The sequence below is a fragment of the Talpa occidentalis genome, unplaced genomic scaffold (assembly GCF_014898055.3).
Source record: "Talpa occidentalis isolate TD23 unplaced genomic scaffold, MPIMG_talOcc4v2.1 talOcc4.17, whole genome shotgun sequence".
Classification (NCBI taxonomy): Eukaryota; Metazoa; Chordata; class Mammalia; order Eulipotyphla; family Talpidae; genus Talpa; species Talpa occidentalis.
Genome location: NW_023601754.1, coordinates 45,672,905 through 45,694,547, shown reverse-complemented (window position 1 = coordinate 45,694,547; position 21,643 = coordinate 45,672,905). Strand labels below are relative to the sequence as shown.

The window sequence follows — 21,643 nt, the reverse complement described above, 5'->3', positions numbered from 1 at the left end:
ATAAATAAATCTTAAAAAAAAAGGGGGTGATCTCACATGGGGTCTGCCATGAGGACAAAATGAAACACTCCAGCCAAGAGTTTGGAAAGATGCCCAGGAAAAGTGTTCCATAACGTTAGTCAGTGCTGTTCACTCTGTTCAGCTAGTATGCGGTCAGCATTCGAGAACCCAGGTCCCGAGAGCCCGTGGTAAACAGCGGCAAATATTTTTGCGAGGCTATGTGGAGTTTGAGGGAGCGTGCGGGGACCCAAGAATGTTAAGAACTGCTTTTTTCTTTTAAGGCTTTATTTATTGCACGTGGGGGTAGTAGATCTAGACCTAGGATGGAGGGCGGTCCATCTCTCGGAGACCTCACAGATCAGTTCCCCACCATATGCCCACGCCAAACCCTTAGGGACCTGAAGCAAAACTGGGGCATCACCTAGTCCAGTCGAGGTCACCGGCCCTCTGGTCTTCCAGCTTCCGCCCTCGCTGTCTGTTCCACGCGCGGCCACCAGAGGGCGCCTTGGCGACCTAAGTCGGTTTACAGCTTGCTTGCCCTTTTTTTTTTTTAATGTGAAAAATTATTTGCTCAGAGCTTTCTGCTCAGAAACTTCTCGGGTCCTGCCTCTCAGAGTTAGGCCCAAATCCTCACAAGGTTCAACACCATAGGCCTCCTTTGTTCCCTTTGACCTATGCTCTATTTGCCTTTACCTCCTTCAAATAGGATGCAGCCACACCCGCTGCCTTGCTGTTCCTCAGCACCCAGGCATGCTCTTGCCTCCGGGCCTTTGCACTGGCTGTTTATTTCTGAATGTTTTTCCTCCAGGTCTCCCTCCTTCATCTTACGCACGTGGGCTCAAATATCACCTCCTCAGCTGAGGTCTTCCCTTTCGACCAGACCCTGAAGCCCTTCAAGTGCAGTTGAGGAGGGTGTTCACTGCACAAAGCATTCATTGAATGGATTAAGAGGGAACTAGAATCCAGCTAACACTGTGCTCCCAGCTCCAGAGGGAAAGGGTGCTTTTTTTTTTTTTTTTCTTCACACAAAGACATCCTTTATCCTGTGCTGTGAATTGAGTTCCCCTAAAAGGCTGATGTCCCAACTCCTAGTATCTGTGAATGCCATCTTATTTGGAAGTAGGGTCTTAAACAAGTTAATCTAATATGGCTGGTGTCCTTCTAAGAGGGGCGACACTGACACAGATGGAAAATGATTATTTGAAGACAGAGAATAGAGCAATGGAGCCACAAGCCAAGAACACTGGGCATTACCAGAGATGGAAAGAGGCATGGAATGATCCTCTCCTAGAGTCACTAGAGGTAGCATAGCCCTGCCCACACCTTGATACGGGACTTCCAGCCTCCATACCTGTGAAAGAATGTCAGATCTTCTAAGTCACCCAATCTGTGGCTCTTTGTTACAACTGCCACAGGATTTAATACACCCTGCTTGATTTTTCCTCATGTCATCATCTGACACTGTCCTCATTAACCACTGGTCCAACTTATGAATGGATGCCAGATTTGTGAATCTACTTGTTAAAACTGACTTGTAACCTCCCAACTCACAGTGCTTTCTGGGGACATGCGCAGAGTGGCAAGACATTTGAGTTGCCCACACATGGCACGGTCCCATCGGAGGCCCAAAGAGGCAAGGGCCTACCCACTCGTTTCAGCTCTCCAGTTATAAGCCAGCCTCCTTTTTGAGGACTATTTATTGCTTTTACTATGTGTGTGTACTTTCTTCTTTGGTGATTTTACTATTTTAAAGATTTATTTATTTATGCATACAAGAACTGGGGTGTAGGCCAGAGGTGCTGGGGGTGAGAGGATTCACCAGCGAGAGTGGGGAGCAGAACAGGCAGATTGACTGAAATACACTGCTGAGGGGAGCAGCTGGCGAAGCAGGAGAGGTCTGCTGCGCCATGTTGGTTAGCTCCCTGGCCAGCCGGGGAGAGAACTTGTGCTGCAGTGGCTGGCAGTAGCTTGATAGTGCTGTCTTTAAACCCTCTGCCACCAGGGAGGCCCAGATTTTATTATGTTCAGTGTCCCCAAGGCACTGAAGTACAGGCTCATGTCCCTTAGTGCTGGAGGGCAGAAGGGCGCCATGTGAAAAAAATAGTCGTGCCTCGCTTAATGACATTTCAGTCAACGTGGATTCAGCATATAAGACAGCAGTCCCAGTAGGCTGTCCCACCTAGCCTAGGGGTGCAGCAGGCTGTGATTACCCTCCATGACATTTGCACAACCATAGTATCACTGAACAATACTGCGTTAAACAGTGCATGACTCTATGTTGGAATAGCTGCCTGCAGGGCCCAGATATCGTCCTGTTGGCCATTAGCTCCATGTGAATGAATGACAATCTATATAAATAAGGGGTCTTTAAACAGAAGCATGCACTAACCAAGGTAATTGATCAAGTAGCAAAAACGTGAGTAAGGTGTGGAGGAAACTGACACCCTGTATTTCCCCAGGAATAGGGGGCAGGTCATCAACTTCACCCTGTGTTTGGTTTAGTTGTTTACAATCTGCCTTGTTGTTCTCCCATCTCACCCCACCTCACCCCATCCTTGCAGAAACCTGTTTTCCTAGTTCAGGAGGCACCCAGTAGGTGCTCAACAAATATATGTGGAATAAGCCCTCACAATCCCTCCACAGGTCTCACCCCAGTCCCATCTCCAAACAACCCCCAAAAGACCCAAAAGCAAGGGGGCGGAGGGGGCATAGGTACAGTTTTAAAAAAAGGATCACTTTTTAATTTACAAGAGTTCTAAATGTACAGATTTCTCCTTTAAAAAAATCGTTATACACAATAAATACAGTACAAAAAAATTTATCTTACAGTACTAGTTTTGTCTCCGAGATTTCAAAATCTGGCCTGGGCCGGTTGGAGGCAGAAAGAACAGAAAAGAAGAACCGCATGGGGAGGGGGTGGAAGACCCCTTTTCCTGTTTTGCAGATGCTGGGATTTCAGTGGCGGGACAGGAGGGTTCGAAATCTCTTGCTCACTGGAGCACACACACAGGGACATGGGACATGGAGCTGGACGCATACGGGATGTGACAGTGCACATGGCACGGTGATCATGGGGAGGGTCCTGGGACGCTGGTCCACCAGCTCCATCCTTGTGTTCCTTTTTATAGCCTATGGGGGGCTACGGGGAGGCCCCTAGAGCAGCTCCCCAGGACCCCCGAGGGCTTCCAGGTCCCTCAATACCTAGTCGGGCTAAGCCACATAGACAAGACCGGTGTCCCGACACGCATGAGTAGTGGGATCAACCAGGGTACTCCCATTCCTGGCAAACACAGGTGTGTCCCTACCCCCTCACGCAAGGGCGGGGTGTGGTAGGAAGTGGGAAGTAGGAAATGACACCAGGGTTACCCCCTCCTTTGACAGGGATGACATTTTACATTACAGCTCCCTCCCCTAAATCCACGACCCTCTCTCAACAACCTGGCTGAAGCAGGAGGTGGTGGAGGAGGCCTTTGTGACTCAAATAACTTAGGCAAGAAAAACTGTCAGGGGATCCCCGGCTCATGTTCCCCAGGAGGCTGAGGTCAGAGGCCCAGCTGCCCTGCCCCCCATGCTCCCCAGCGTCCAGGCTGAGCGAGGGGACAGGGCAGGGAAGACCAGGCCGGTGTTATCTGTTTAACGTCCTGGCGCTGAGGCCGCCATTGTGACTGGAGGGTGGATAAGCCTCTGGCCTGTGCAGAGGCGACGGGGAGGCGGGTGTGACAGCTGTGGGGGCAGCGTGGGGGTACGGGGGTGCAGATGTCCGGCCTGGGGCCTGCTGGAGGTTCAGGATGCTGTCGATGGCGCTCTGGAGGTGTTCCGTGAGGGTGTCATCCTGTGGGCTGTCGCTGGAGAAGCTGGCCTGGTCCACATCAGGTGACTCGGACTTGCGCCGCTTGGCTGGGGGCAGCGGGGGAGCCTCCCATCCTGGATCCCTGCTGCCGCTGCCCTGCCCGGCACTGGCCGCAGGGTCCGGTGCCCCCTTCAGCATGCGCTGGTATAGCTCATCCTCCACCGCAGCCAGCTCGCGGATGAGCCCGCTGGTGGCTTCGTCCACTTTGGTGGGCAGGGGTGCTGGGCTGCTGCTCCGGGCCCTGCCACTAGCCGCCCCCTCGGCCGCTCCGCTGCCCAGAGCCTCCACGTTCTCACGGTATGTCTTCCGGAGGGGCAAGCGGGGACAGTGGGGAGCCGGGGCCTGCGGTTTGCGCTCAGTGGGGGCCGGCGGCGGGTGGTCCACAGTGCCATTCATCTGGCCGGTGGCTGGGGGTGGCGGTGGGGGCCGGGGCGGGGGCTCAGCCGCCTTGAGGGAGGTGGGGGGTGGGGGCGGGGGCTGGTGCACAGGGTCCAGAGCGGTGTTGTGGACGACCTTGCTGAGCCCGGCTTCCTGCTTGATCTTGAGCTTGAGGCCAATGCGGCTGCGGGCCTCATAGGTCTTGATGGGCGGCCGGTTGCGGGAGGGCATTGGGCCGTCCTCATCGGCATCCAAAGAGGAGGCAGCAGAGGACGAGGAGGATGACGACAGGGAGGAGGAAGCTCGTGCCCAGGTCACAGAAGGGGACCCACCCGCCCCACCGTGCCGGATCACCAGCTTGGTGGGCAGGTGCAGAGGGGGCTGGGCTGGAGCCCCGGGTGTTGAGGAAGGTGGTGGGCCATGGCTGGGGAGCCGGTGTCCCTCGGAAGAGGTGGTGACAGGGAGGCCAAGAGAGCGTGAGGAAGACACATACTCATCTGCAGAACCAGGGGGGCAAGAAAAACCCAGGGGGTTAGGGAAAGTGTGAGGCATACACCCAGAGCAGAACTATGAGGAGGCCAAGCACTGAGCATCCATTCCCACCCGGGCTAAGTCCTTCACTTATTAAATACTCAGCATACACTGCCAGGTCTCGGTGTTCCCAAGTCCCCCCAAGGCGCACCTAAGAGCGAATGCTACCTTAAATTCTGCAACCCAGGTGGCTCGCTAGCCCCACCCTAGTCCTAGCTCTGCTCTCTGGCTTTTCTCTCCCGCTAGGAGTGGCAGAATGTGCCCCCTCCAACGAGGCCAGCGGAGACCCTGCCGCTGCAGGAAGGTGGGGGCTTGGGCGCCCCCTCGTGGCTAAGTCAAGTTAAGACCAAGCATGCTGCTCTGAGGTCCCCAAGTCTAATTCTGTGGCATCAGAAGGGATGGGGGTTACCTCTTCCACCCACCTCTCCAGTTCCCTCACCTGGCTTCTCCTTGGCCAGCTGTTTGTCCAAGGCAAGGGTGGTCTTCTCCTCCTGAATGAACATTCGGTCAATCATGACCATCTCTGCTGAGGGGCTCACCCTCTGAGGGAGGGGAAGAAATGACAGGCAATGAAGAAATAAGGAGGGGTCAGTTGTGATCCTTCTTGTGATGGGACCACCAGCCTCCCACCCTTATGAGGCATCCAAGCACAAGAGGCCCCAAAGCTCGGGGTGAGAGGGGAGGGGAAACAGGTGCCCTACCCGCGACTCCTCCAGGAGCAAGAGGCGGTATTTATTGAGCATGGCCTGAGTGCGTTTCAGCAGCTGCGTGGAGACCGTCTCAAACTCCTCATCCACTGTGGAGGAAGAGAGGAGATCCAGCGGTCTAGATGGCAGCAACAGGCAGAGCCTCTGACCAGCCTGGAGACCTTGCAGGCACACACTTGCACTCATCTCCCAGGGATGGGTGGGAAGGTGGGGCGTGTCAGGGAGTCCTCACCTTTGTGGTAGTCGTTGGGGGAGGGGAGGACACCCTGGTAGACATGGTAGGGTAGGAGGCGATGCAGGGCGTCCTCGAAGGAGGGGAAGGCGGTCTTGTAGTCAGGGTGCAGGACGGAGCCCTGATGTTTGTGCAAATGCTCCAGGAAACTGGGGGCAAAGCAGGGAGGGGGAGAGACCACACACACATCGCTGGTGGGGAGGCCAGGAGAAACCAAATCCCAGATCCTGGGCCCCAGGCCCCAAGGAAAATAACAGGGGAAAGCAAGCCAGCGCCTGGGAAGCAGGTATCAACTCATTCTGTCTCACTGACTGGTGACAACTAGAGGAAGCAGGTGCTATTATAATACCTCCATAGGACAGAAGAGGAAACTGAGGCTGGGAGAGGTGAAGGCCCTGGACTGAAGGCGCAAAAAATGAGGAGTCCACATCAGAGCTGGAAGTGCATCCTCTACTGCTATGCTGTCTCCAGCCGCTGGGGGCCAGCACGTCCCCGTGCTGCCTGGAGCCCAACAGCTTGTCAGGGAGCTTGGCTGGTTGCTAAGAGCATGTTCTGCCCTCTCTGGACTGTTCGCTACCATCTCACTGTATCACACTGGGTTATAGCTACTGTGTGGCCGCTTTTCCCACCAGACACACTCATCTCCACCCCAGCAGACCCGCACTGGAGGTTGAAGTAAGGCAGAAGAGGGTGTCCATCCAGTCAAACTCCCATCCAGTCATCCATGTGTCCACCCAAGCCCCTTACAGCTGTTTATAGACTCCCAGTCATCCTTCCTCCACAGGCTCATCCCTCCACACAAATACACACCACAGGGCACTAAGCACTGACTGCCCAGCCTGTGCGAGATGCTGAGACAGTCCTAAGACCCACACTAGATCCTCCCTGGTGAGACCGGCAGCCTCTCTGGGTACTTCATCGGTGCCCTGACAGAATCCTCACTGACAGTCCTCTCACCACTACCATGACCCCCACATTCAGGGTGGAGCTGGAATTGTGCCTAACTCCCTTAGGAAGGGTGGGACTGGCTCAGGAACAGGCTACAACTCACCAGGCTTCCTTGCTGGGCTGCAGGGCCGGTGGCTTCTTCAGACTGCTCAGCCGGTTCTCGTACTGGGGAGAGAGGCCAGTGAGAGGGAGACTTCCCTGCATGGGCCCTGACCCCTTCTCGCCCAACGTGGGGCAAAGGCAGGACAGGGCCACTGTCTTAGCCCTCACCCGGGTGGGATCGTGGCCAGCGATATGGTAAGGAAGGGGTGACAAGCTGGCCCCTTCTCTAGAGGTCTCAGTCTGAGACCCCAGACACCCTGGGGTTTCCCTCCCTCCTCTCTGAAACTCAGCTTTGCTCCATGTATCTCTCTACCCTGCCTGTCAGTTGCGTCAGAGTCCCTGTCCCTGATGTGCTTGTCTCTCCATTTCCCCCCACTTCTGATAATTTTTTTCCCCGACTTTCAAAGCTTAATTTTATTTTAAAAAGCAAATGGAAAGCAATATTTAAGCTGAATCTTAAACAAGGAATATTTTCATAAGTTGATTACTTGTTTTTTTCTTTTTCTATATGTTACAAGTTTATTTTATTTTTTTTTTAATTTTTATATTCCCCATACAATTGCACCCCCCTTATTTTGACCCCAACTACTTCTGATAATTCCTTTCTGACTGTCTCTGTCTCAATTTCACGACTGCTCCAGTCCAAGCAGGCACATGCCTGGACTCCTCCTGAGCCTCCCCACCTCTGTGGTCTCTGTGTAACTCTCGGTGTCTCCCTGCTCCCTGGCCTGTTTGGGGTCTCCCACATCAGTCTGTCATCCAGCCAACTCAACCTGCCTACCCTGAGCTGACATCACAGTCTCGCCCTGTCCTCTCCCACGATCTCAACTCTCACTTGCTCTGGCCCCAAGTCTCTCGTCTCTGTCGGGATACCTCCCTATTGCCACCCTCTCATCTTGGTGCCCATGGTCTCTGTTCAGCTGTCTGGGTGTCTTGAAACACCTTCCCATCCTCCAGCCAGACTGCCCTATTACCTTGACCACAGCTTGGATGTCCTTCTGACCCTTGGTGTCAGCCTCACCTGCCCCCAGGCTGCCTCTGGCCCGGTTCCCTGTGGTTGGCTACTGCCCTGGCCCTCCACTCTGGCAGCCTCTTACCTGCAGCCCGGAGGACTTCCCAGATGAAGTGGCCTTGGCCACACTCAGGGTCGGGAGGTTGCTGGCAAAACCTTTGCTCTCGGCAGGAAGCAGAGGAGGGAGGCCTGGGGGGTGGGGGTGGGGCAGATGGGCTCAGGGGTCACTGGCACCAAGTGACCCTCTCATGATCCCCCAGACTGCATCCCACTCTCTCCAGTCTCAGTGAGCACCCAGTCTTGGGGTGTGTGACCCCAGCTGTGGGGAGTCTGCTCTTCCTCCTCCACCTTCCCTGTCCCACAAGGTCTGGGTGACCCCGTGGGTTGGCTGGCCCAGCCCATGCCCATCACCCAGTCTCCATCTCCCCACTACTTTGCCCTCACCCCATCCCCACCCCAGTCCTAAGTGAGCTTCCTTTCCCTTACCTGTGGTGGCCATGGGTGTCGGGGCAGGGGGGTGGCTGGGGGCAGCGGGGGTCCCAGCTGGGGTCTGCCCACTGACCAGCACAGAGGCAGTGGAGCTGCTGAGGGGCCCCAGGCTGGCAGAGGTCTGTGGTGCAGTGGGGGCTCCTCCAGCCTTGTTCTGGAGAATGATTCCGGACGGCACCTGAGGAGGGGAAAGATGGTTAAGGGGTAGGGGCATATGCCAGGGATGGGGTGGTCAGGCACCAGGGACTGGGGGTGAGGAGAAAGCTGTAAAGCAAGAGGGATTGGGGATTAGCCTGGAGGGGAGGGGAGTGGAGCCAGTTCCAGCCTCCGATTACCTGGTGAAATCTTTCAAGAAGAGCCTTCGGCTGGGGCAGCGCTGGGAAGGGGGCCGTCACCATCTGGAAGCTCCGAGGAGGCGGTGGGGGGGGTGCTGTGGGCTCGGGGACCAGGTGGAGAGTCGGAGGGGGTGTAGGGGACTTGTGGGCCTGGCCTTGTGGGAACTGAAGCTGGAAGTCAGGTGGCGTGGGGGCTGGTAGCCTGGAGGACAGCTCAGAGGCCACAACAGAGGAGGTGGAGGCTGGAGGGAGGTGGGGAGCTGGGGGCAGGGGGCCCTCTGGGGGCTGGGATGGGGGACGCAAAGGGGGCTGGGGAGGCCCTGGGGCAGTGGAGGCTGGGGTGCTGGCAGGTGGGGGGACGCCCAGCTGATTCTGGATGACAAAGATGCCAGGCAGGGTCGGGGGAGCCTGGGGAGGAGGGCATGGGTGCAGGGCGGGCTCTGAGGGTGGACGGGACAAGCTCTGGGGCTGGGAGGGAGGACGGGAGTGGGGGCGTGAGGGTGGACGAGAAGGGGGCCGGGCAGGGTGTGGGGAGGGCAGATGGGGGCTGTCCCCCAGAGGGGCCTGGTGAGGTAGTGAGGGGGATGAGGAGGGGCCTGGACCCTTCAGTGGAGCCGATGCTGGGATCTGGGCAGGGGAGGGAGGCAGAGGGAAAGGGAGTGGGGGTCAGAACCAATCTTGGTTCCCACTGCCCCAAGATACTGGGGACACCAGCCACTCCCACTAGATACCCCCCTTCTGAGCCACCTGCTCCTGAAAGAACCGTGCCATGCCCATCCTTCTGAACTCCCCACCTCACCCCTCCTCCTGCCCACACCCCATCCTCCTCCATACATCCACCCTCTAATCTTACCCCCTCCCCATGTATGCCCAACCTCCCCAATTCCCCCAGATGAAGGCGAGCCCTGCAGGGTTTGGGGGGTGGCAATGAAGGAAGCAGAGAGGGCACCACACCAGCTGCCCAGCGGGAAGGCAGGGGCCAGGGAGCATGAGCACAGCAGCCAGGGGGAAGGAGACGGCAAGAGGGTGAGGAGGGGGGGCGGGTAGGGCAGCGTACTAGCTGCCACCAGGCCTTACTGTCCAGCTAACCCAGGAAAACACACATCAGCGTAGATGCCGCGGCTGCATACTGAAATGTGGTGCTGATGACAGGGAAGAGTACGGGTGGGGCCTGGGGACCAGGGAGCTGAGGATGGGGAGTGAAACAAGGGCAGGGCCAGGTCCCATGAGTCACAGGGCCCCTGAATATCCCGGGCACCCTGCCACCATATGCCTGTGTGGCATGGCTGCAGGCCGACCTGGGTGCCAGGAGAGCAGGCAGGTATGTGTGTATCTGTGTGCATGCAGGAATCACTCTCACAAGTGCCACTGGGCGCTATTCCTGTGATTCATACTCAGTGCCCTTGCCTAAAACACGCATCGGGCAGGCTGCCTTGCCCCTCTGCCCGCTCCTGCACCAGGACCACAGTCTTGGCCACTGCTGTTTAACTAGCAAGTGACAGCCATGTTTACCTGCCACTGGGCTGGCACAGAATCCACACCCCAGTCATCGCTCTCATGGTTCTGGCACACAGGGCAGCCAGTGTCACCCACTCAAGGTCTTCTCCATGGCCCAGACAGCAGTGATAACACAGCACCCACTCACACATAGAAACTGAAGCCTGGAACCGTCAATGACAGAGCCAGGTATCCAGACAGGTTGTCTTCCAACCTTAGCACTACCCAGGGCCTTCAAAGCTGACTGCAGAGGACTAGGCCTGAGGGGAACCAGGGGGCTTGCCCAAGAGCTGCCCAGTTCCAAAGTGGGCCAGCTGGTGATTTCCAAGTTACCCATTGCTTTCAGTCTCCCAGCCCCTGGACCCTTCTAGAAGCCTATCCACACTTAGCCCTGAACAAATCTGGCAATTCAAAGCAAAACCCAAAGCAAAAGCCTCTAACAAGCAATCCAAGTTATCTCCCTGGGCGCTCCTAACGGGCTGGGGGATGACCTCTCTGGAAAACTTCCTGGCCCAGTAACCAGTCACGGGTCACTTCACGAGAGGGATCCTCTCTGAGAAATGTGTGGTTAGGCAATTTCATCGTTGTGCGGATGTCATGGAATGTGATTACACAGACCAAGACAGCACAGCCTGAGGAACTCAAGGGACCAGTGTACATGCACGTGGTCCATCATGGGTGGAGACGTCGTTATGCAGGCGTGACTGTATCTACAATGGGGAACACAGCCCAAATGGTCCAGGGCAGGTGAGCAGCTATGGGACTAAGGACAAAGAGAGATGGTCTGTTCCACATAAACAAATGCTTCTGAGGGCCTAGAATGGTGGGGTACTAGGATACCAGCTGAGCTAAACGAGAAGAGCAGTGTGTTATGCCATCACCAGCTGACTGGTTAAGCTGGGTGATGGAAAAGAGGACAGATAACAGTTATTGTCTCTAATGCCCAATTTGCTGGATTTGCTGATTCTACTGTGGTCAAATAAGAGGATGTTCTTATTCCCTAGGACTGAAATGTTATGCTAAGACACAAAGGGCTAAGAGGAGAATGCCTGCAATTTATTCTCAGATAGTTCTGGAGAAAAATGTAGACATAGCAAGGGACGAAGGATAAAGCGAATGTAGCCACATATTAACAATGGGGAGATGCAGTGTGGTCCAAGCATCTAAGACAGCCACCCATGTGACCCCAGATGCTTAACTTCACTTGTAAGAGAAAAGCAAATGGAAAGTAGCCTTTGGAACCATTTTCACAATATGTAGAATAAGGCAAATACCTCATAAAATACCCATCCACTCATCCGCTTATCTACCCATCCACCTACTCATTCATTTGCTCACCCTCACCCCACAAACATTTATCAGGAGCCCTCCTTCTATAGCAGTAGGGATTGCTTCAGGCACAACAGCTGCAGAGGGCCTGCCCTGTTTGCGCCTAGGCATCAACTCATGTGTACAGCTGTATACAATGACCTTTCTTCTTAAAGGTCATCCAGAGCACAGCAGTGTTACTACTGCTGCTAGTGATAAGTATCTCTTCCTTGAGTATCTGCTCTATGCAGCACATGAGGTCGGTGACCTTATTCCTATTTTACAAATAAGTAAACTGCACCTTGGAGAGCTTGACTGCTAAGCAGAGCTGGGACATCCAGGCCTGTCTTTCTTAAGACCTTAGGTGCCTCTGGCAACAAATCAGGACTCGACTCCAGGCCCAACCAGCTGGATAAACCACTTCATCTCTCTGTGCCTGCGTTTCCTCATTTATAAAATGGGGCTAATGACACCACCTTCCAGACAGGTTGTTGTGAAGGGTAAGTGCAATACCTCTTGTATTTGTAAAGTGCATGGAACAGCACCTAGAAATAATAGAAATGTTATTACTCGTGCAGCTATTTACCATACTATCCTCTTCCTCATGCCACCAATCCTTAAGCAAGTTCCAAACTGTCCCCCAAATTCTTCTACTTCTCTCCATCATCACTGTGATCACCCTGGTCTGAGGCACTGCCAACTTGTCCCTGGATGTCGAGACCACCCATCTTGATCATGGACTTACATTTCTGTTTCCCACCAAAACACTTCCTAATGGAAGAGCATTCATTGAAAGTCATCTCATCACATGAGGCCATGGCCCAGCTGGAAGCTTGTCATTGGTTTCCCAGGCCAAACCCTTCTTGTGGTCTTGCCAGCCACTCTGACCCTCTCTCCCATCTCCTCTCACCTTCTTCCCATTCCCTGAACATCTCACGCTCAGCCCTGCCTCAGGACCTTTGCAAGTGCTATTTGAGCATCATGAGAAGGCTGCCCTATCACTCTACTCTACAAAGCGATTTCCTTCTCTTTACACCTCAGTTTAAATATTTCTCCCTCCCAGATGCCTCTCCTGCCAGCTCACTCTTCATAGGGTGGGCCCCCAATTTCTACCTCCCCATGGTTACCTCTGCTGCCCTCCCTGCCATCATCAGCACTCTCATCTATCCAGCTATGCACCTGAGTTTGGACAGCATATCTTACTAGAATGCTCTCTCTCTTGTTGATTTCACCATGGTGAATGCAGCACAGAGTTATTAGCACAGGGCGGGCGCCCCACCTGCGATGGGTTCTTCCCATCACTGCATTCTTGGGGTCCAGTAGGTGCCTGGCACGGGGAGACCGTGCAAGGACAGAACCACACAACTCACTGCCTTCATTATGCAGACATGAAACTATCAAAACTGCATTACAGTGAGGATGACATATGAAGTGCTCACCTTCTGATGGAATGAAGAAATGGGACACTACTGGGTGACTCCCTCCTTTATCCTAATCTACCTACCCACCAGTCCTTTTGAAGAAGTACAACATCCAATCCTCCAAAATGAAGGGTAGCAGTCCCCAATTTCTCATCTGCTTATGACTCTTATGATATTTAGGAAAATTAGCTGGTAATCTCACAGATCTCATAAATTTTCCTAAATCAGCAAGAAAACGACCTGTAACCCCAATCTATAAATGGCAAAGGGTATGAAAGACAAATCCATAAAAACTATAAACAACTCTAAATCTATGAAAACTGCCCAAACTCACTCACAGTCAAGGAAATGGAACTTAAAACAAACTAAGATACTATTTTTCATCTACCAGACTGGCCAAGTTCAATACATTACTGAGAACGAGGGAAAAAAGGCAAAGATCATACATTGTTGACGTATGATCAGCAATTCATACCCCACAGCAGGACAACTTGGCAGTATCTGGCAAAATGATACACACACCTGCCCTTCACCAGACCAGCAATTTCCTTTTGTAGAACCTGTCCTACAAAGTGACACAAGTTCAGAGCTGCTCTTTGCAGCACTGATCATAATAATTGCTAAAGACAGGACATGACCTAGATGCCCCAAAGCAAGGATTGGCTAAATAAATAACAGTACAGCCGTGTGTTGCTTAATGTGTCCACAGCTGACTGAAACACCCTTAGCAAACACGTGACTGTTCCCTCACACGATGGAATATTACACAGTCATATCAAAGAATGAAGTGCAGTCTCCAGGATGGACTTTGAAAGCTAAAAGCAGGATGCAAAACTGCCTGTGGGTAGACTATCACTTTTGTAAAAACAGAAGTAGCAAGTCAATAAAACTGAAAAACAAAACAAAACAAAACATGACTTAGAAACGCAGAGGTAATGAGCAGAAGGAAGGGTTAAGATATTAAGTCATTGACCCTAAGAAATTAACAAAGGCTAGTGACCTGTTATTTTTGCTGCTGCTTATAAAAATTTTTTTGTCCTTTACAATTATGAATATGTATTACTTTGAAAAAGTAAAATATGATTATAAAAGAAAAAAAAAAGGAAGAATCTATGTGTTATTTTGCTCGTGCATGCATGGAAAAGGATGTCAGAAACATCTCAGGGAAGAGGGGGCTTTTCACCATACCTTTTGGTGTCTTTTGAAATGTGAGCTCTTGGAATGTATTGATGACATGAAAATGATCATTTTTAGGACACAATCATTTCCTGCTGTATTTTTACCCCCGCCTGGAGTGTGGGCACCCCCGGGGCTGGCCCTGGTCTGAAGCATGTTGGACTATCAGGAGACCTTCAGGAGAGCAAAGGGGAGTGCCGTTTCCCAAGCCAGCGAGACAGAGAGGCAGGCAGGGCAGCCAGAGAGCAAGGAGGGGGAAGCAGGGAGCAAGGTGAGGGGGCCAGGCTGGGGCTGAGCTGAGGACACAGGCTGCTGGGGTTCATCTACCTGGGGGGCCGGTGCCGGGGAAGCCTGGCTGTCGGGGGCCTGAGGGCCGAGGCCAGCTCCTTTGGCGACGGGGGTGGTCGGGGCTGGGTCTTGGGCGGGAGGCGGGGCGCTGACTATGACCGAGGCGGGCACGGAGAGGTGGGGGCCCTCTGTGGAGAGGGGCTGCTGACTCCTCTCCTGAAATGGGCAGCCCCACAGGGTCAGAAGGTGACCCCCATGGACCATCAACCTCCCCACCTGGAGACTCCACCCCCACTGATGCTCTAGAGAATGGGGTGGGGGGGGAGCAGTGGGAGGGGCACTGAGGCTGGATGCAGAGGCCAGAAAGGCTGGGCACCCTGGCGTCCAGGTCCCAGGAGGCCGCGGCCTGGTAGCTGATTCCATGCAGCTCCACCTTGCCCTCCATCCCTTCTGCCCCATCTGTCAGTCCACCCAACCGTGTCTTGCTCCCTCTATGATCCTTCTCAATCTCCAGCAGGGGTGCAGTCAGCCATCCCCTCTCCCTGTCTATCAGTTCTTCTTGTCAGTCTATCTGTCAGGTCAGTTCCAGATCTATCTGCTAGTCCCTCTCCTTTCTGTCTGTCAGTCCCTTTTTGCTGATCTGTCTATCCTTTTCTTTACTGTCCATCAGTCCTTGTCACCCTTAGGGATGCCTATACTGGGAGCAGGGGTGCCACTGCTGAGAGAATCCCCCCAAACCCATAAGACCCTCCAAAGTTGTGTCTAGTTTCACCCGTTTCCAGCCGCTCTCCACACCGCCCTTGCTACCTGCTCTGTTGCCCCTACCACCCGTTGCCTGCCCGCAGCCCTGGTTACCTGTGGCAGGAACACCTGCAGGGGGTCCTGAGTGAGGATAGCCGTGGTGGCAGCGGAGGGCGGCTGCCCCAGGACGATCTTCTCTGGGCTGGATGCCAGGCCTGGGCTGGGCTGGGGGGTGGTGGCCTGAGGTGGGGCAGTGGCCTGAGGGGTGGGGGCCTGTGGGGCGGGCGGCTGCTGTGCCTGTGGCTGCTGGAGGCCCAGAGGCAGCGGGGTGCTGACAGTGGGGGGCGCCTGGGGAGCTGTCTGCACAGCCAGGACAGGTGTGGCCTCCCCGGCGGCAGCCGGGGTGGCCGGCTGCACCAGACCATCAGGGGCATTCAGCATGGCCACGGCACTCGGGGGGAGAGTGACCCCCTGGAGGACGGTAGTGGCAGCAGGGCCAGTGGGGGCCGGCTGGCTCTGTGTGGGCAGGCTGCCCGCGGCCAGTGACACAGGCATCTGGAACAGGGCCGGCTGGCCCACCTGGATAGGGGCGGCTGAGAGGATGTGGGCTGCACTGTGGGCCCCAGAGTGGGGGGCCAGCACAGGGCCCAGGCTCAGAGGGCCGGCCAAGTTCTGGTTGGTGAGGATGGGGTTGGCGATGAGCTGTCCGCCTGCATGTGGGGCTGCAGCCGCCAGGATCTGCCCGCCCACATTGGCCGGCAGAGCTGAGAGTGACTGGGGCAGCTGGACTGCAGATGTGCCGGGCAGCAGGAACTGGTTCTGGCCTGGCAGCATGTGCTGGGCGGGGATGACGATGCTGCTGCCTTGATTCAAGAGGTGGACACTCATAGGCTTGCTCAGAGCCCCAGGAGGCTGTGGGGGGGCTGCCCCCGTGGTGGTGGCTGGAGGCTGTTTAAAGACGTTGGCCTGCAAGGCAGGCGCCGGGAAGCCTGAGAGCACCACGTTCTGGCCGGCCTTGCCTGCCGCCATGAAAGTCAGGTTCTGGGGGGCCTTGGGCTGCTGCGGGAGGCCCCCCGCCTCACCCTGGATGGTAAGCGTGGCGCCTGCGGGGGCGAAGGGCTTGGGTGTCAGCTGGTAGAGCTTGGGGGGCAGCACCCCAGCAGGCTTGGGCTGGATGGGCGTGGGGGTACGGTGCAAGATCACATTAGGTGCTGGAACCAGAGATGACGTGCCAAGGCCTGGGGCCACCGCCAGCGGCTGTCCCGAGGGTGCCCCACTGGCCGCTGCTGCCGTGGCAGCTCCTGCTCCTCCAAATACTGAGTTCCCATTGAGTGTGGTGGCCACGGCAGCTGGGAGGTTCTTCTGGATGACCAGGCCAGCCCCCTGGGGCGAGACGCCAGCTGATGCCAGTGTGACTGGCTCTGAGGGGCCGGCTGCCGAAGCCAGATAGCCACTGACCGGCACTTGCTTGGCCAGAAGCTGGGAGGTGGGTGGGTTGAGTGCCATCACGGGCTGGCCCACCACCTGGATGGGTGCCAGGCCAAGTGTGGCAGCTGTGGCACCCCCAGGACTCCCATTGGGAAGGCCCTGGAGGCCCGGGATGGGCTGCAGGGTCACATTGCCCAGGCCCACAGGCTGCAGGAAGGGCTGGACACTCAGTGCTTTGTTGACCACATCCTGGGGTGGCACCAGGGCTTGGTGGGTGAGCACGGTGGGTGGGGCCTGCAGCCCCAGCAGGTCAGTGCTGCCAGGGAAGAGGGCTTGGGGCCCAGCAGCCACAGCAGCAGCGCCTCCAGCCCCTGCCTGGCCTGACCCAGTGTCCGCGGGCTGCAGGGTGGGCAGCTGGAAGGGACCCAGGTCCAGCTCGGCCTCAGCCTCCAGCGTCTGCTCAGTGATGTTGGCCTCTTGCAGGCTCTGCTGGAGGATGTCACAGGGCTGGTCAGCACTCCCACCAGCACCTCCGCCGCCCCCTGCGGCCGGCGAGCCCAGGATGTCATCTTCTAGGAAGTCTAGGTCCACACTGGGGGCCGGTTGGCTAGACTCCGGGTTCAAGTGGTTACCAGGAGCTTCTTGCACGTGGAGCTGGAGACAGGTGGGAAGAAGGCAAGAGCTGAGATGAGCAAGGGCGGGCTCAGTCACGGCTAAAGCAAAGGACAAGAGAGTCAGAAAGAACCCTCCAGCTGGAGGTAGTAGGATCCAGGTTCAAATCCTAGCTCTGCTAGGACTGAACTTGCAACCCGGGGCTTGCTTCATCCAGCCCACTTCCTCATCTGTACACTAGAGTAGGATGTTGTGGAAACCCCGCTTTAAATAGCCACACAGGCTCCTCCTACTGCCCTGTGATTCCAAAACCCAAGAGGTGCTGAAAACCACGAATGTTTTTTTAACTCATTTGGCCGCAAAACCTGTCCAGAACCTAAGCGGGGCTTCTGGGGAGTGGCCAGATTTATTCACATTAGGTAACTCTTCTGAAGCTTGGCCAAGGAAAGGTGAGGGGGAGGCTTATGTCACCTGCAGCCCACACCCATTGTGGGCCACCTTTGAAGAATCCGGGGACCTGCGTGGCCTCCAAAATTTTGGAAGAAAGATGGTGATTCTATTAAAGATAAAGCAGCACCCTCCTGCTATGTGTGTGATGGATGTGGGGTATGGGAGATGCTTTGACTTGATCTGGTGAATGTCGGGCTCTCCCTCCCCTCTCTCTCCCTCCCTCCCCTCAGCTGTGAGCTGTGAATTTGACACTTCTTTGATGTTTTCTTTGCTGTACCAGGTCACAACCAGACACAAGTTATTACAAGAGTGCAACAAGTGTGCAGGTTTGAGCAAACCTTCCACAGGCAACAAGTATACCTACGCTCGTGTCTGACCAGCTCTCAGAGCAAAGATTTCACATCAGTTTACCTGCCTTGGAGCACGTGCCCAAGAAACATTGATGGCCTCGATCACTGTCATTATTATCACTGTCCACATCCTCCTCATCCAGTGAGGTGGGCACTGTCCCCATGGCCTGGATCACCCTGGCACAAGGGTGCTCTGGCTTGGTTGCCAACAGAGGATGGAGTAACTCTGAGTGTTTAACCTCTAAATGGTCCTAACTAAACCCCAACCTTGCCTCCTGGGAGAGTCGAGACATTCACTGACTTCACATAAAGGAGGTGTTTAGAACTTTTTAACATTATAGACCAACATATCATCAATATAAACATTAAAGTCAGAAATGAATGACAGTGGGCCTCCCCGGTGGCGCAGCGGTTGAGCGTTGGGTTGCGAAGCTGCCCGCAGCCTCTGCAACGCCGGTTCGATCCCCGGCTGCGCCCCGGCCACCGGAGGAGGGTCCCACATGGCGCGCAGACCTCTCCTGCCGCCCGCTGCTCCCCTCAGCAGTGTACTTCGGTCCTTCTGCCTGCTCTGCTCCCCGCTCTGGCTCTGGTGAATTCTCTCACCCTCCCAAGCTTCTCACTGTACCCAGTGCATGTATAAACAAAAACAAACAAACAAATAAATAAATAAAACATGCCTCTATAAAAAACAAAACAAAACAAAAAAAAGGAATGACAGTAATAAGAAGAAAGATTATATGCTAGTATTATAGCCTCATCTGTCTAAAAATGCAATAGGGGGCCTCCCCTGGTGGCGCAGTGGTTGAGCGCTGGGCTGTGAAGCTGCCCGCAGCCTCTGCAGCGCCTGTTCGATCCCCGGCCACTGGCGAGGATCCCACAAGGCGCGACAGATCTCTCCTGCCATGCCTGCTGCTCCCCTCAGCAGTGTATTTCGTCGGTCTGCCTGTTCTGTTCCCTGCTCTGGCTCTGGTGAGTTCTCTCACCCTCCCACGCTTCTGACTGTACCCAGTGCTTGTATAAATAAATAAAAATAAAAAATAATAAAAATAATAAAAATGCAATAGGAAGGTGATGCGGTCACTCACCCCAGAACCTTCATAGAAGGCACTTTGGGCCTCCCCGGGGTTATCCAGGAGGTCATCACCGTCGAGCTGCAATGAGAAACCCCCAAGTGAAAGGTCAGCTGGGGGTAGGCCCACACTGTAGAACAAGTACTAATTTAGGACAAGGTGGAAGGACAAGTATTGGGTCAGGATGGGTGAGGGGTACAGGGACCTCCAGAAAAGGGCTTGACAGCAGGTTTCAAACCCCAGGCATCCCCAACCTGCTGCTGCTCCCAGCCCCAGCACTCACCTTCTCGGATCCATGTAAGAAGTCGTTGAGGGCCTGAGGGTCACTGAAAAAGAAAAGAGGAAGAGATACTGAGGAAGTGAGGGGCAGGGGAGGACAGGGCAGGGAGGGGAAGGAGCCCGTTACTCACCAAATCACGTCTAGTAAGCATCTCCCATCCTCATCATCCATCGCCACTGGGTGCGGCAGGGCAGGAAGGGGCAAAGGAGACAAGATTAGCTTCACCAGCAAGCCAGGCCCTCCCGTCTCTGAGACAGCTCCCGAAGCCCCAGGAGAGCCAGGGTTTCTATTCCCTTGAGTCTGTGGATATGGGTGGGAGTGGGGAGCGCTCCCGGCTGCCCTCCCCACAGAACCTCCAGACAAGGGAGGACAGTGGCCTTTTCTGCACCCTTCCTACCCCTGCTCCCCCCACTCTCTTTCCCCGGCATCTGATAAAACCACAGAGATGACATCAGCCAGTCTAAGGAAGTCTAGATCACACAGGTCTCACAACACTGAACTCATTGGCCCCGTGGAACCCCACCAGGTGGGTGCCACGATCCTGCTCTGTAGATGATGAAAGGGAGGCATCTCCCAGCTGTCAGGTGGCAGAGCCAGTCCTCGAGCCTGAGCCTGTGCTCTTCACCCCCAGACCCCCTGAGAACAGGACCTGGTCCACGAGGGGGCAGTGAGGGTCTCTCCTACCACTGAGCAGATGAAAGGGGCTGAGGGGAGGGAAGGAGGGAGGAGAGGCACCGAGAAGGGCTTCCCAGGTACTGGGTCCCCTCGAAGACATGTGGTGCATTTCTCAATGAAGGAAGGGGGCAAGAGGACCAGGGCAGAGGAGAGGGGGAAAGGGACCAGGAGCTGCTTCACAGTTGGGCCATCAGCCGGGGCCAGGGCAGCCATGTAACCCAGAAGCACACAACAAGCGACACTGCGCTTCCGAAGCTGGCCGTGGGGATCGTTCCCAGAGAGGCCTGTCCTCAGCTCCCGGTGGTGCCAGCGTGACCCCACCTGTGCCTCCTTCCCGTGTGCCCAGGCTGCAGACTACTGGGTTCTGTCCTTCCCAACCAGCCCATGGGGAGAAGGTCCACTCAGGAACAAAAGGACAAGATGTGCAGAGCTGGAGAAATGGGGACAGGCAGAGGAGGCTCTGCCCACAGCAGGCAGGAGACCAAGGGAGGGCCCAAGTGGCCCCAGGACCCGCGCTGCTGAGGGAGGGGTGAAGGATTTGCTAAGTCAGGCTCTGCAGGAAGGAATGTTCCTCCCGCATCTGGGAGGCTCTGTGTCCAGGAAGGGAGAGTGAGGGGGCCATGGCTCCCCCCGGAATGAACTGGGCACCCCCCGCTGGTTACCTGCGCTACAAACGAATCATGAAGGGAAGGAGGGGGTGTCCACTCCAGGTCTACGCCGGGCCCCCAGCTGGGGACTTGGTGTGTGTCCTTTCGGGGGCCAGCTGTGGAGACAGAACGAGAAAGGCTGTGAGTGAGAATGTCTGGAAAAGGGGAAAGATGAGACAAGTGCAAGACAGAACAAGAGCAAGAGGCAGAGCAGAGACAAACAGGTGGAGTGGAAGAGGGGAGAGAGAGGAAGGGAGGGAGGAGGCCGGGGTCGGGGTAGGACAGGAGAGAGAGAAAGGGTCAAAGAGATGATGTCAAAAGGAAAATGAGAAAAGCAGAGGACAAATAAGTTGAGACCCACATGAAATACCATACTTTATCATATATGTGGTACGTGTTATATGACAGGCACATCCATCTAATAACAGCAGTCATTTCTCCTTCTTCAAGGTAGTCCTGTTCTACAAAGTCTATAAAGTCACCGCGTCCACTCAATTATGAATCCTGAGTCATCATTGCTGCTGGGGAGACACTGACTCGGCTCCTTGTGAGCTGCTGGCAAAATTTTCATCACCCCACCAAACATCACTGGGTTTTGTGTGTGTTCCTGTTTGAAGACCCCGCGTTCAGGCTGCCCTGATGATGCTCGGCCAGCAGCACTGGCCCCAGAGCCTGCAGGAAGTGCATCTAAGGGTGGACACCCCAGTCTCCCAGCGTTATGCTCGGGGGCATTTTAAATAGTAAAAGCCCCAACGAAAAGGACAAAACCGCAAGAACCTGGCACAGAACAGACCACGAGAACACTTGTGTACAGCACAGAGCCGAAGCATGAGGGCACACCTCGGCTGGGACCGTGCTGTGGGCAATGCACTAACCACTGCCCACGCTGGCCAGTGACCAGGAAAACGCTGGGAGTCCTGATGCGGGGGGAGGGGGTTGATAGTGAATAGGTGAGTTGGCAACTGTGGAGCCAGTGAATAATGAGAACTGGTTGTAATGAGGATGGTCACAAGCCCACAATGGGACGGTCACTGGTTTTAAGGACTCTACATAAATTAACCCATTTCACCTCTCTCCAGCCTGCTGAGTTAAGTACTTTTATTGCTAGCTCCACTG

The 21,643-nt window shown here is 55.1% G+C and overlaps 1 protein-coding gene across 1 annotated transcript; it reads right to left on the bottom strand.

Annotated features, from left to right (window-relative positions):
- Positions 1 to 2,553: 2,553 nt before the first annotated feature.
- On the bottom strand, positions 2,554 to 20,582 carry BICRA (BRD4 interacting chromatin remodeling complex associated protein). Its single transcript, XM_037516870.2, has 14 exons — positions 20,543 to 20,582; positions 19,336 to 19,381; positions 19,209 to 19,251; positions 18,941 to 19,006; positions 15,130 to 17,097; positions 14,314 to 14,490; positions 8,585 to 9,211; positions 8,247 to 8,427; positions 7,846 to 7,949; positions 6,750 to 6,811; positions 5,699 to 5,847; positions 5,461 to 5,555; positions 5,199 to 5,301; positions 2,554 to 4,725 (listed from the first exon to the last, which is right to left on the bottom strand). Exons 2-14 carry the CDS (start codon positions 19,374 to 19,376, stop codon positions 3,626 to 3,628), a joined length of 4,716 nt encoding a protein of 1,571 aa, XP_037372767.1. The 5' UTR covers positions 19,377 to 19,381; positions 20,543 to 20,582; the 3' UTR covers positions 2,554 to 3,625.
- Positions 20,583 to 21,643: the final 1,061 nt, after the last annotated feature.